Source organism: Sceloporus undulatus, chromosome 6 (genome assembly GCF_019175285.1).
Source record: "Sceloporus undulatus isolate JIND9_A2432 ecotype Alabama chromosome 6, SceUnd_v1.1, whole genome shotgun sequence".
Lineage (NCBI taxonomy): Eukaryota > Metazoa > Chordata > Lepidosauria > Squamata > Phrynosomatidae > Sceloporus > Sceloporus undulatus.
In genome coordinates this window covers 85,562,139-85,576,814 of record NC_056527.1, presented here as the reverse complement: position 1 = coordinate 85,576,814, position 14,676 = coordinate 85,562,139, and the positions used below count along the sequence as shown (strand labels likewise).

At 43.0% G+C, this 14,676-nt stretch overlaps 1 protein-coding gene across 1 annotated transcript; it reads right to left on the bottom strand.

Moving 5' to 3' along the window:
* Positions 1-9,443: 9,443 nt before the first annotated feature.
* Positions 9,444-14,676, bottom strand: KLHL11 (kelch like family member 11). The gene is made up of 2 exons (XM_042475811.1): positions 14,103-14,676; positions 9,444-12,018 (listed from the first exon to the last, which is right to left on the bottom strand). Exons 1-2 carry the CDS (start codon positions 14,627-14,629, stop codon positions 10,437-10,439), a joined length of 2,109 nt encoding a protein of 702 aa, XP_042331745.1. The 5' UTR covers positions 14,630-14,676; the 3' UTR covers positions 9,444-10,436.

The following is a 14,676-nucleotide window of genomic DNA, read 5'->3' as shown; positions in this document are numbered from 1 at the left end:
AGAGGACTCTGCTAGGCCTTTGACGCTCCTCCAGCATAACTCTATGGTCAATGTCTGGCAGAAAGTGACCACAGAGTTGCACTGGAGGACCTAGAGATTCCTAGAGAGGACTCTGCTAGGCCTTTGACGCTCCTCCAGCATAACTCTATGGTCAATGTCTGGCAGAAAGTGACCACAGAGTTGCACTGGAAGACCTAGAGATTCCTAGAGAGGACACTCCGCTAGGCATTTGTAGCTCCTCCAGCATAACTCTATGGTCAATGTCTGACAGAGGTTGACCACAGAGTTGCACTGGAGGACCTAGAGATTCCTAGAGAGGTATCCTCTCAGGTAAACACATGGCATTTTTGTTATTTGCAGTTTTCCCATATTCACGGGGGGGTCTTGTGCCACTAACCCTAGCGAATATGGAGGGACAAGTGTAGTTGTAACTTCCTTTACAGCATTTACTCATATATTCCTCTTTCTTTCTCTATTTCCATCTCCACCTGACTGTGTGTGTGTGTGTGTGTGTGTGTGTGTGTATATATATATATATATATATATATAATTTTTTGGACTATGTACATTTCTATAGTCTTATTTTTCTCCATTCGTAATTAATTTATAATCCAACTGTATACATAATACATTAGTCATTCATGCTGTAATCATTTCATAATAAATTATGAGACCATCTCTTTTTACAGAACTTCAATAATGGATCCCCTATCTGTTCTTCTTTAACTACCGTAATTCATCTCTTATCAACATGGTTATTTTATCATTTTCAATAACATTCTAGGGCTTTTAAAAGCCATTCATCAATATTTGGGATTTCTGGCTCTTTCCAGTGTTTTGCAAATGTCATTCTTGCTGTTGTCAACTTTTAAGTCATTCAAGGCCAGGGCAATTTGTTGTCCTTTGAGGACAACATTCCTTCCTCCCCGGCGGTGAAGTTGACCTCCTGTTTAGGACCGATAAGCTGCTCTTTTCTCGCCTTCCTATCTCAACATTTTTTTTAAAATGTTATCTATATATAAAATACAAACTTCTGTTCAGTTATTACACTCTTACAATCACAAAATTCATACTTTACCACTACACTCTTAAATTGCCTAATCACTACATTATAACATTTACAATATCTTCTATAATTCAGTATTAATAACTACTAATGACAATGTTGATATTTTGTCGACTAAACTTCCTTAGTTTTCATAAAATGAAAACTTCGCTATAGCCACTCTTTATATGTGAATTTTTGTGGATTTGTGAATTTTATGTATGTTTTAATTTTAATCTGTTTAATTGTATTTTAAGGTGGGGTGGGAATGATGGTTTTGGTATGTATATTTTAATGTTGTAAGCCGCCCCGATTGCATTTCATAGAAGGGCAGGATATAAATGATGATGATGATGACGACAACAACATAAAGCCTATCACTACAACATAAGCATTTTTTTTGTCTTTGATTTGTCCCGTTCAAAGTATTTCATCAAGATTTCCTTGGCACAATTCCGTGTTTCAACTACTGGTATTTTTTCTAATGTTCTATCTCATAATGGAGTATATCACACAGAGCTTTTTGCGGATTTTCCGGCTCATTTCCGACGTGACTGCACTTCTAACGACGCGCATTCATGTCATAACATGAATGTATTATCAGACGCCATTCCTTTCTATGAGAGCCCCTTGTGAGGTGCTTCCGCAGTGATTCCAAAGTGACCCCTCATTTTGGTAAAACAGGAAAAAAGTGACTTCACAGAATTCGCTTCCAGGATCACTTCAATTGCACTTTGAATTGATCTGGTGTGGAAAACCACTCCGATGTCACCCCCTCTTGGCCCCCTGCATTCTGCTCCATCATCCCCCTCCTCCTCCTTCATGCCATCTCGCCCCCTGTGCCACCCTGCAACCCATCCCATCATCCCCATCATCCTCTGCCTTCTCCTGCATCCCGATCCTGGCCTCAGGGACCCCCAGCGACCTATCCCATCATCCCCTGCCTTCTCCTGCATCCCAATCCTGGCCCCAGCAACCCCCAGCGACCTATCCCATCATCCCCTCACTGCTTCTTCACCCCATGAAGGATGACAGCTAAGGAGGGGGCAGGGAAGGAGGACAGTGTCCAGAGCCCCACTGAACATGTGCAAGGGTGCCGATTCAAATCGTTGAACTCTCCGGTGTGCACTCACTCCGCTTTGCTTGAATCTGCATCACGTGACTTGTTTGGAATAGAACTGACTTCACTTCCCCCTCAATTCGGAAGGGCAACAGAAAGGCAACCAGCTGTGGTAAAACATCACGTTTTAACCTTAATTCGCATTGCTAGACAGGAGTGACTCTGGATCTGGTGTGAAAAAACATCACGCTTTGCACTGCTAGAACAGGAGTGACCGTGGATCTGAGCTGCAAAACCCGCCACGTGTGACAAGGTCCAATGTCTCTCTTTCTTAACTCAAACTTGCTTTGTCATTTCCATTGCTTTTTGCAATAATCAGTTATCGGAAACCATTCTTCCTTTGTTTTTTCTATGTCCTTGTGATTTAACCACAGAGTTAATCTGTTCATATCTTGCTTGTCCAATACACTCTGTTCTGCTCTGGTCAGGCCCCACCTGGAATATTGTGTCCAGGTCTGGGCACCACAATTAAAAAAGGAAATTGAGAAACTGGAACGTGTCCAAAGGAAGAAGGCGATTAAAATGGTGAAGGGTCTGGAAACCATGCCCTATGAGGAACGCCTTAGGGAGCTGGGGATGTTTAGCCTGGAGAAGAGAAGGTTAAGAGGTGATATGATGGCCCTGTTTAAATATTTGAAGGGATGTCATATTGAGGAGGGAGCAAGCTTGTTTTCTGCTGCTCCAGAGACTAGGACCCAGAGCAATGGATGCAAGCTAGGAAAAGAGATTCCAGCTCAACATTAGGAAGAACTTCCTGACAGTAAGGGATGTTCAACAGTGGACCAAACTCCCTCGGAGAGTGGTGGAGTCTCCTCCTTTGGAAGTCTTTAAGCAGAGGCTGGATGACCATCTGTCGGGTATGCTTTAACTGAGATTTCCTGCATGGCAGGGGGTTGGACTGGATGGCCCTTGTGGTCTCTTCCAACTCTACGATTCTATGATAATTTCATTAACCAGTCATCTATCGTTGGGAGTTCTGCTTTTTCCCATAACTGTTCTATCATTATTCTTGCTGCTGAAGTCATATACAGTACAGTAAAACTCTCCACCATTTCCTTTCTATGTCTGGGGGTAATATGTTTAGCATATTTAACAAATATATTTCTGGTCTTGATGGTGTTTTAATCTCTGGAAAGGAGGAAATGGTGAAAGGCATCAGGCTGTTGTTGGTGTGCAAAGGGCTCTTGAGGCTGCAGAAATAATCCACTTTAACTGCCAAGGCTCACTGCTATGGGGCTCTGGGAATTGTGCTCTGTTGTGCCACCAAAGGCCTCTGACGGAGAAGGATGTCTCACAAAACTACAATTCCCAGGATTCCCCAGCACTGAGCCAGGGCAGTTAAAGCAGTCTCAAACTGGATTATTTTTCCAGTGTATTTTGGACCTGAAAAGCAGTGCTGAGACCTTTTTGGACGATAGCGCTGAGTGTGCCATAGAGTGCCATAGCACTGAGCTGGTAGGTCCAAAACACACTGCAGAAACAATCCAGTTTGAGACCGCTTTATATGCCCCAGTTCAGTGCTAGGGAATCCTGGGAATTGTAGTTTGTTGTTGTGGCACCAGGGCTCTCTGACAGAGGAGGTGAAATGCCTCACAAAAAACACAAGCCCATGAGTGCCATACCATTGAGCCGTGCCAGTTAAAGCAGTCTCAAGACGGATTATTTCTGCAGTGCCAAGAAGCTGGTAACATGAATTTTGGTAGGTCCAAAACACACTGCAGAAATAATAGTTTGTCACTGCTTTAACTGTCAGGTCTCACTGCTGTGGGATTCTGAGATTTGTAGTTTGTTGTGGCACCAGAGCTCTCTGAAAAGAGAAGGCCAAATGCCTCCCAAAAAAACAGAATCTCCAGATGCCATAGCACTGAGTTGTGGCAGTTTAAGCAGTGTCAAACTGGATTATTTCTGAAGTGCAGATGCAGCAAGTAACCCAATACTGTGGAATTCTGGAATTTGTAGTTTGTTGTGGCACCAGAGCTTTCTGACAAGGCCAAATGCCTCACAAAACCACAATCTACCGAGTGGCATAGCATTGAGCTGTGGCAGTTAAAGCGTTGTCGAACTGGATTGTTTCTGCAATTCAGGTGCAACCAAAAAGCTGGTAGCATGACTGACACCGCCGAAATAATCTAATTTGAGACGGCTTTAACTGCATAGGTTCAGTACTAGGAAATCCTTGGAACTCTCCTATGTGTTTTAGCTTCAAGAAAAAGTACACGGCCAAGTGCCTTTTTCCCATGCTATGACACAGAATTTGGGGAGCATGATTGGTTTCTCATGGTTCCACAGAAGTTACGTGTGTGGAGGGGAAATGTCCACTCCTGCGCCCCTAGAATCAGTGAGAGAAAGTGAGGCAAAAGTTGGAGGTTGCAGTGAGTTGCAAGGGCAGCAAATCCCTACCCCACCCTACATACACATACATACACTCCAGGAGACCCATACCACGCCTCTGAATAGTTTGGCTGATGTGGACCAGCAAAGCAGAATATAGTGGCACTATTACTTCCCTTTGTTGCAGGTTCCACTTGTTCTTCTTAACAAAATAGTATCAATACATGCTATTCATTCACTGCCCTTTTAGGCTTCAGGTGGACACTTAGCAAGTGATGCAGATGCTGCACTATGCCAGACAGAGGTTTTTATTACGGGCTTCCACGATCAGCTCTGCAGGCCAAAATACACCATACTGCCTCCTTGGTGATTCAACTTTCCACATTTTGCTTGTGAAAGTGGAATAGCAACTGTTATGAGAAAAGCTAATTCCTTCATCACTGACAAGAAACATTAAAAACTTAGAAATGGCAGGTTGATTCCTGAGCTGGACCTGGAAACCTGTCCTTTCAGAGCCACTTTAATTTAGACCCCAGTGATTCTTTAATAAGGAATTCATTTTTTTCATAGCTACTGCACCTAGCTTTTTGGTTTTTTTCTCTCTCTCTCCGCCACACACATTTTTGAATGTTTTTAATCTCTTTGTTGTTGTCATTGTGTGCCCATGTTAATTTTCTTCTAAACTGCCTTGAATCCCAGCACTGGAAGAAAGGTGGGACAGAAATGAAGATAAGAATTGTTTTTCCATAAGGCTTTGTTGTTGCTGTTGTTCAGTTACCAACAGGTCAGACCCCAGTCAGTGTTTATGGCAGCAACATTTTGTGCCGCACTGTGCAACCAAGAAACAAAAAGATAATGAAGTTATACTTATTTGTTTCAATTCATTGTACTAATTGAAGTAACTATATCTGGGATATAAACTAAGAGACAGAAGCCATCCTCATCAAAGCCAGGCAGTTTTCTGTCCATATGCAATTTGGACCACTAACATGAACCAAGTAAGACAGAAATAGAGAAATAAAATGTTTATTGAAATCACATTTAGTGTTACAGAACTTTAATACAGCATATACTGAATAGCAAGTTTTTAAAATAGATTCTAGGGACATATTCTTCAAGACAATTCTACCTGAAGGCAGGGAAGTCTCATTTTAGTATATGAGGATGACGTTGCCCCATTTATTGAGCAACAGACACAAGGTAAGTAGGGGTTGAAGTGGGGGGGGGGGATGTGCTGCCTTAAAAACCAACTGATCCATGAAGAATTTTTAGGATTATCAACTAACTCCTGTATTTATTTTTATATTATTGGGGCTCGGCATAAAGCTGCATTGGCAAAACTGCCAAGAACAAGGATAGCTTTGAGGCAAGTGTCTCAGAATAAGGACAGCAGAGGAAACAATGATGTGCATACCACCATTTCAGCTTTGCCCACACTTTGGAATGTTATGATTGCAAAATCAAATGCCAACAAACTTATACTTGTTCTTACCACCAATTCTAGCTTCCCCTTCACCCTCATCAGAGTTGAAGTCAAATTCTCACTTCCAAGCCCACTGTAACTCTAGAGGACACAAAGAAGGAAAGATCCTTCCAAAATGCTGAATGCTTTGCAGGGAAGGGACAGAAAAAGCAGTACAAATACCCATTGTTTCAGACCTTTCCCCATGCTTTCCACATGTCAGAACAGTGTTTGCTTATTCGTTGAGCAAGGAAAGGTGGGGTTTACAAAACACTCTCTCCTGCTCCTTCTATCCTGAAAAAACACTCTGCAAACCTTGCCTCTCATAAGATTGCCACATTTGATCCTAAGGCTCAAAGAGTTGGCAAACACTTGTTCTGATTTGCAAAATATTATAACCCGTTTTCCTCCTACAAATGAGAAAAATATTTCTGCTCTCTTTAACAGTTTTTTCTTCAGCTGCTTCTGTCATTCTCCAAAGCTTCCTTCCTGTGTGAGAAAATTGCACCTCTCCTGAAACTCTCTAATAAGCATGGAGAGCTCAAAGATGAGGCATAATCTTGCTTCAGACCCTGATGGGACTTGGATAAGCATGGAAACAGCAGGGCATCTCCTGCTGTTTCTCTTCTTACCTAAATAGCTACAGTGCCATAAGTCTCTTGTGAGGGGGCAAAAAGCAATTGGCACAGCTGATGCTTGCATAAGGAGGGAGGTACCAGTGACATTCTGTGTGACCTGCTGAAAGTGGATCATCAACTGCAAATTAAAAAAAATTGTTTTTAAATAATTTGTCCTCTATGGTAGAGGCTGCAGTGATATCCAAAGAGATCGTTTGTGGCAATGTTGCAGATATTACCTGAATAAAACTGTATTGGTAGCTTGTTTCTTTTATCATTTAAAGATGAGTGTCGCTGAAACACGCACACATGACATGAGTTTTAATACAGCATTTGGAAGATTATGGACATATATGATAACCAGCAGACAAGATTACTTCATTAATAATGTCAGTTCAGGCATCATCAAAAGCTCTACTCTACTCCACTAGTGTCACAAGAGGAAGGCAGAGTGTGAAACATGCATTCCACCATAGCTCAGAATCAGTGTAGCTTAAAAGAGATTTCTCTCCTAAGTTTCCTGAAAGCTGGCATGCTTGCCTATCCTGAAGAACCTCAAATGCAATTCCCTATGAGCCTTATGTTTCTGGAAGGACTCCTGTCTATGGCTAGCAGCCTAATCTTGACTATCTTTACTTACAGGTCCCACTGACTGCAGTAGAACAGTCTTTAAGACAGAGCTTTGAAAAGTTCCTTTCTGACCTACAGTTCTCAGACTCTATCAGCCTGGAGGATGGTCACTAGGGGATCTGGAATTTAAAAAGTTTTCTACATCGCCCCCCTCCCACTACACTGGGTTGTCAGCCTTTTCTATGTAGGAACACAGTTTGGATGGCCCACTGAAGGATTTCTCTGTGTTGGGTGACTACTTTATTTTGACAAGGAATCACATGACAAGGCGAGACAAGACTTTTGCATGCAGCAAAAGAGCTGTGCTGAACAGGAGCTGAGAGGCACTCCGAACAAGGAAACAGGTTAGTAGCCTAACATCCAGATTTGACATTTAGAAATTCCAACATCTGACACTACATGTGGCACAATGGATCTCTAGAGTGCTCTTAACTCTCCATGCAAACTGAAATCTCCAAGCAAGGCGTGTAGACATCTGTATACTGTAAGTGACTGGCAATCACAAGCAACATCCAATGTAGCTTACAAGTTAATTAAAAAAAAAAAAAAGCAAAGCTGACCAGCCAAATTGAACAGTTGTATAGACACGTTAATTAACACTAATCAATACAGTCAGTATATTAAATCATTCGTGGAGACTATCAACCATTTTGCACTGCAGTCTAAACATATGTTTCGTGAAGTCTCAAAAACTTGTGTTACTTTTCAGTTACAGGAACATGTATGGTCCCATCTAGACTACAAGCTGAAACTGCTTTATTATCACCTTCAACAAGGGGACTCTAATTCTGAAGCTGTGAGCAATCTCACCAAGAAATTCAGACTTCAGGAAACTATATTCCATAGCTAAACATGATTAGTTTTTTTTTCATGCAGAAATGCCCACAACTGATATTAAATAAAGATCTTAGTTTATTTTATTAATTAGCACACCTGCTAATAATTGAGTACATCTGCACAGAGCCTTGCAGCTTTGGGTTTTCAGTGTCAGTGGGTTTTCAACAGGTTCACAATAAGCCTTCTGAAGCATTTATATTCTCCATAAATAATTGGCTGATATATACACAATATATCTTGCAATGAATCAAGTGGAGATGTTTGGGTTGTTAAACGTCTGTGACTTAGTAGGAACTTGAATTAGACTGTGATTTAATGCACACAAGTTTCTAACCCAAAGTGTATACTGTAAAGGGTAATATTAGGAGAACAAATACAAATCAAGAAAACCTGTGCACATCCATGCAGTTGAAAGACTTACCCCAATATCTCAGATATGGATTAGGCTTCTTGCTAAATTGGAAAACAAGAATGGTCAGTCCTTAAAGTAACATTTTCCTTTAAAAATACTTAAGTGCTTTCCAAAATTTAAGACACTGACTATTTGAAACACCACTATATAATGAGTTTCTGTAATAATCTTGGTCAATGCAGATTTCTCATCTACTGATTTACCCTCTGTCCCATTTCAATGCACCCAGTGCAAGCCTTAACTGGCTAAATGAGGGAGAAACCAATTAACACAGGAAGACAGGAATCCAGGCAAAGAAATCTTTTAGATCTTCAGTTGCTCTTACTAGATGAAACTAGTTTAACTGGAAAATGGCTCCTGGAGCAAACTGTGCAGAGAACAATAGAGGAGGGCCAAAAACATCAGAATCTAGTTGGGTATTGGGGAAGTGAATGGGTGAAAGAAATAAAAGATGATACCCAGGGAAATCCTCTGAGAAACTGCCTTGAAAAAAAAGTCATATATCAGCGGGATTGGTGCGTACTGAACCTAAAAGGACAGAATGCACAAAGATAAAATGAAATATTTGTTGGACCAACCTAGGTTAGGATGAAGAGTTTTATGAATCCTTTACCATATAATTTCTCTGCCTGCAGAAGAATTTGGTGAAGCTTCAAAACTTAAATACATTCCTAAATTGCTCCAAATATATGTCCTATAATATATAATTGCTCTGGAAACGTAGGATCTTGTTTACTTAAAGGAAAAAGGGCAACAGAGGACATCTACCACTAGAACTTGTTCTCTGAGAATGAACTTTATTTACTGCCAAGAGGCAATTAAGACATTTGAGGAGGGGGGGGGGTAGGATCCTTACTATCAAAAATGGAGGCAACATTTCCACTCCATCTAAAGTGTCAAGTACTCAGATACAAGTCCAAACAAGGAATGGCATATCATGAAGGCAAAGTGATTTGATTGTCAAAGGCAGGTTGGGTGGTGTTTTTCCCCCTATTCAGATTTACTATATTACTTGCTTGAACACAAGCACAAAGAATTTATTCAGCCTTATCCCTGCATCAGTGAATCTCTAATTCCTTCATATTACAAATTTGGCTATGTAGTATTGAATTTTTTGGTCTTTCCATTCATTCTAAGGCCACAATCCAGAACCATTTACATTATACATGTTTTTAAATCAAAGGGACTACTCCAAAGTAGAAATACACATCACTCATTTATGGTGAAACCCTCACCTTTCAATACAGGACTGAGTATCCAACCATTAAAAAGTACTGCTTTCGCTAATAACGTCTTTGTAAACACAAATATTCTAGATAAATACAACTATAAAATATTTATAAGCATGGAACGTTTTGAAGTTCTTAGAAAGGTTTGTGCTTTACTCCTCATTATATAGGGGCTTATTCTTTAACTATTGCACATGGCTCCAAGAGAAACAAGTAGACTCACAGCAACTGCAGACTTTAAAAAAAAAAAAGAAAGTAACATTGGAAAAGCAGTAAACAGATGGCTTTTTAAAAAGCAAACTCTGAAATGATGTTATATTAGCTATCTTTTAAAATAAGTAGAAACATAATACTTCACGTAGCTAGTATAAGGTTTTAAGAGGAGTGAGGGGCCCAATGCTCAGAGAAATTCTCTCACACCCCTGACTGGAACATAAATGTCTTAATACAGAAATTTCTGGGGAAAGGAGGGGAGACAATGCTGAATCTCTATACTTCCCAGATACATCTACAAGCTGAGAGAATCCTAACTTTGCTGTGGTGAAAACTAAAGGCCCTTTGGAGATTTTGTAAGTGAGCCTACCTTCATGTTATGGCTAATATACCTGAAGTTTTCCTATGGTACTTGCAATCCTGGCAAACTGTTTAACACTCAGAAAATTAGCTCTCCCTCCATTGATTAAACAGAGCAGTTTAGGTTACTGTTAGAAGTCCCATGTTTTGCATGACAACACAGACAGGCCTTTATTTATGTCAGCACTCAATCTGGGACCGTGGCATTCTCCGCAAACTTAAGGAATGACGGTGAATCTCTTGCATCTGCCGAATCCGGTCCTTCTGCCACATTAGATTTTGCGGCATTGGATATCGCTGCGTACCATGCAAGGATCGGAAGGGGATTCTCACATGGCAGGCTGTGGCACGGCAGCGTGGCTGGGGCATAGGAGGGAGCAGCAGCCAACGTTTCCTCTCAGCACAGTAGCGGTAAGCCTCTTTCCTGTATTGTTTGTCTGTGTCATCGCTATTTTTCCACCCACCTATGATAAAGACATCATCTTTGTAATAGCAGACAGCTGCCCCCTCAATGCTAAGCACCTCTGGTGGCAAGCTTTCCAGAATGTCATCAGACACCTGACCAGAGATTTTTCTTGTGACCTCTTCATGATCCAGAGAATAACTTCTGGGACAACATGAGGCTGTGTGGTAAAAGTTGGTGTTGGCCACAGCCATCTGAAAGCAGCAATAATTGTCAAGGAGAGGGAGGGACTCAGAATCCTGCCACTGTCTTGCATCTGCATCATATCGGACAATGACACTCCTTAAGCCTTCCTCATTATCCCCATCGACGGGTGTGCGGGCAGCCATATAAACAAACCTGTCATCTACAGTGATCACTTTAACATCTCGGAGTATTTTTGGCGCCGACTCCAAATTGTGCCACTTGTCTTGATCAGGATGGTAGACTGCTACATCTTTGAAGCCAGGAATAAAATTCCCATGCCCACCTATGCTGTACAAGTTCCCTTTTACCTCAGTAAGGCCAAAGGAATGCTTCCTGGTTATCAGATTAGAAACCTGCTCCCAAACATTTCGATTTGGGTTGTACCTTTCCACAGTCTTGGCAAAACCAGGCTCCATGGAACCTGCTACATAAACATAGGATTCTGTTACTACAACAGCATGTCCATCGAGATGATTATGTATATGTGGTAAGTTCACCCACCTATCTTCATCAATAAAATAACCCACACACTCACTCAAGTAGTCACCTCCCTCAGACACACCACCAATGACCATGATGACATCCATATTTTGCCCAAAGCGAGGCAGTGAGGTTATGGGAGAAGTAACTTGTTGGAGTGTACCTAACTGCAGATTCTCAGCCCTGAGTGCATGGCTTTCCACTGCTTCTGACACAAGTTTGAGGCATGCTTCATTGTTGAATACAAGCCTTTCAGATTTGACGTGTCGGGTCAAATAAGTGGGTTTCATTTGTGATAAACGAAGAAGTTTAAAGAGTTCCACAAAATACTTCTCTCTCTCATCAGGAATTTTTTGAACCCACTTTAAAACCATCTCAAACAGCACTTCTTCTGCATCCACAGTGATTTCTATGTCTGAAAGCCAGTCTCTTATGAGGTGGAACGGCAAAGTGTAGAACTCCTCATCTTGGATGACTTTGTAGAAATTCCTCCTGATCATGTCAGCAGCTTTCAAAGCAAGCTGGTTCAAAGAGTACATGTGAGCTAAGCTATGGATTGCCACTGAGTTGGAGAGGCTCAGCTTCTTCTTAAGGAATTCCCCACAGAACTCTTTTAAACGTAGCAATAAAAACCTGCAAAATAAAAAGACAGATGAGAAATAGTCCAGAGAGGGGTAGAAACAACTGATAGCATGCTTTTCACTTTGCAAACAAATAATAGTGACAAGTGTCATTATCCTTCCTATCCTTCCTACAACTTCTCACACCTGCTTTGATGGTTCAGCATTACAGAATAACAACCCAGAAGAGCCATAATTTGTTCACAGTATAAGTAGCACAGAAAGATTTCTGTGAGGACTACACAGGTATCTGCATAACCATTTGTATGGCTCTATCCTGATTCTCTCTGGTTTTAGATAAACTTTCTCATCCCGCTCACCCTATTTATATGCAGTCAGACTATCATCTCCATCTAGGGCTGACTCACCAGTGATTCATGAAAGGCTCTTCCTGTACTTGAAGATCCTTTGGCTAGAGATGCCATGAACTGAACCTAAGACTTTATAAACATGCCATTGTGGGCATCACTATGGGTTCTTCCTTCTAATAACTTCTGCATTTGTCACAACTGGCTACAACTTACTGGGGTCTAGACAAAGAAAACAGCTTATCCCTCAACTCAGAACTATATAATTTTTTTCATCCCTTTACTGTAGCAATAAGAAAATTAAATGCAACCCTATATATATAGCCATTCAGAAGGCTGGCTTCCCAGGTTGTAAGATAAAGGACTATACTTTTCGATTGCCGTAACTTAAACCAATTCAGGCCAGTTTTCACACAAGGAATACACTTGCTACTAGATTCTAAGGCAGAAGCGGGAAAACCTGTTACTTTTCCTGATATTATCTGGGCTGCAAGTTGCCTCAGTGGAAGTCAGGCCATCTAGAGATAGTGGATGATAGTTGCTGTAGTCCAACATGTGGGCAGTGATATGTCCCTTATCCTTGCTGCAAGATTGTCCTTGCCTCATCCAAGCCTGGGAGGGAGTGAAATGGCAGGCTGAACTCCATCAGGGCTAGCCAGAGCAAGAAGAAGGGCCCTCCCTCCAGTCCATCTGCCTTGGTCCAGGCCTCAGAGGGAGAGAAGAACCACCGGACTGATCCCCTTCTCCACCACCATTCCCTTCTCCTTTTCTGTCATGTCTTTTTAGACTGTAAGCTTGAGGGCAGGGAACCATCTGAATACCTATCTGTATGCCGCTCTGAAAGCCTTTAGGGCTGAAGAGCAGGGTATAAATACTGCAAATAAATAAATAAATATCAAATCTACAAAAGTGGAGAAATGAGCGTATTAGCATGACATTCAGTGGTTTGTGGGAATTATAGTGCAGAAAAGCATTGCTAAGGGTGAAGGATGTGAAATGGGAAGAGGCCAAGGGAGGTGGGGGGGGCACCATGAGTCACAGCACCGGGTGACGCCAACCCTAGAGATGCCACTGCCTTGCTTGGCTCACCCTGAGGGTAGGCACCTGGCTCTATGAGACGATGTGTGAAAGGGACCTAGGAGTCCAAGTAGACCACAAGTTGAACATGAGTCAACAGTGCAATGCGGCAGCTAACAAGGCCAATGCGATTTTAGGCTGCATCAATAGAAGTATAGTGTCTAGATCAAGGGAAGTAATAGTGCCACTCTATTCTGCTTTGGTCAGGCCCCAACTGGAATATTGTGTCCAGTTTTGGGCACCACAGTTCAAAAAGGACACTGAGAAACTGGAGCGTGTCCAAAGGAGGGCGAATAAATGGTGAAGGGTCTGGAAACTATGCCCTATGAGGCACGACTGTAGCTGGTTATGTTTAGCCTGAAGAAAAGATGGTTAAGAGGTGATATGATAGCCCTGTTTAAATATTTGAAGGGATGTCATATTGAGGAGGGAGCAAGCTTGTTTTCTGCTGCTCCAGAGAACAGGACCCGGAACAATGGATGCAAGCTACAGGGAAAGAGATTCCACCTGAACATTAGGAAGAACTTCCTGACAGTTCGACAGTGGAACACACTCTTTCCTCAGAGTGTAGTGGAGTCTTCCTCCTTAGAGGTCTTTTAAGCAGAGGCTGGATAGCCCTCTGTTGGAGTTGCTTTGACTGGGAGTTCCTGCATGGCAGAATGGGGCTGTCCTGGACGGCCCTTGTTTTCTCTTCCTGCTCCATGGTTCTCACCTGTCTGCCAGCTCCAGGACCTCGTGGACGTTGCCGGGGCTGACTCGGACGCGGCCCGTGTACATGAAGCTGATGACGGCCTCCACAGTCTCCGGGTCCGGCCCGGCCTCGGAGCTCCATTTCCTCAGTTCCACGCGGCCCGAGCGGGACTCGGCGAAGTCTCCCGAGAGCAGCGGCGCGAAGTACTCCGTGGCGGCGGCTAAGACCGAGCGGTGCGCGCGGAACTCCCGAGGGGGCGGGGCCGGCGGCGGAGAAGCCCCGCCCACACCCGCGGCCCCGCCCACTCCCTCGACGCCGCCGACGAAGGCCAGAGTGACGTCACAGAACAGGCCCAAGCGCCGTTGCTCGTTCTGCCGGCAGGCCAACTCGGAGCAATGGGCCACGCACGAAAAGACCTCCGAGTCTGGCTCCGCGTCCGCGGCCCCGGCCTCACCGCCTTCCAGCCCGAGGTGGCTGCTCTCTGGGCCGCCATGTCCTCCTCCTCCTCCACCTCCGTCCAAGTCGCCTCCGCCTCCAGCCGCCGCCATCTTAGCTTCCCCCCTCAGCCCACGCCAACGGTTCCTCAAGCTCTCTC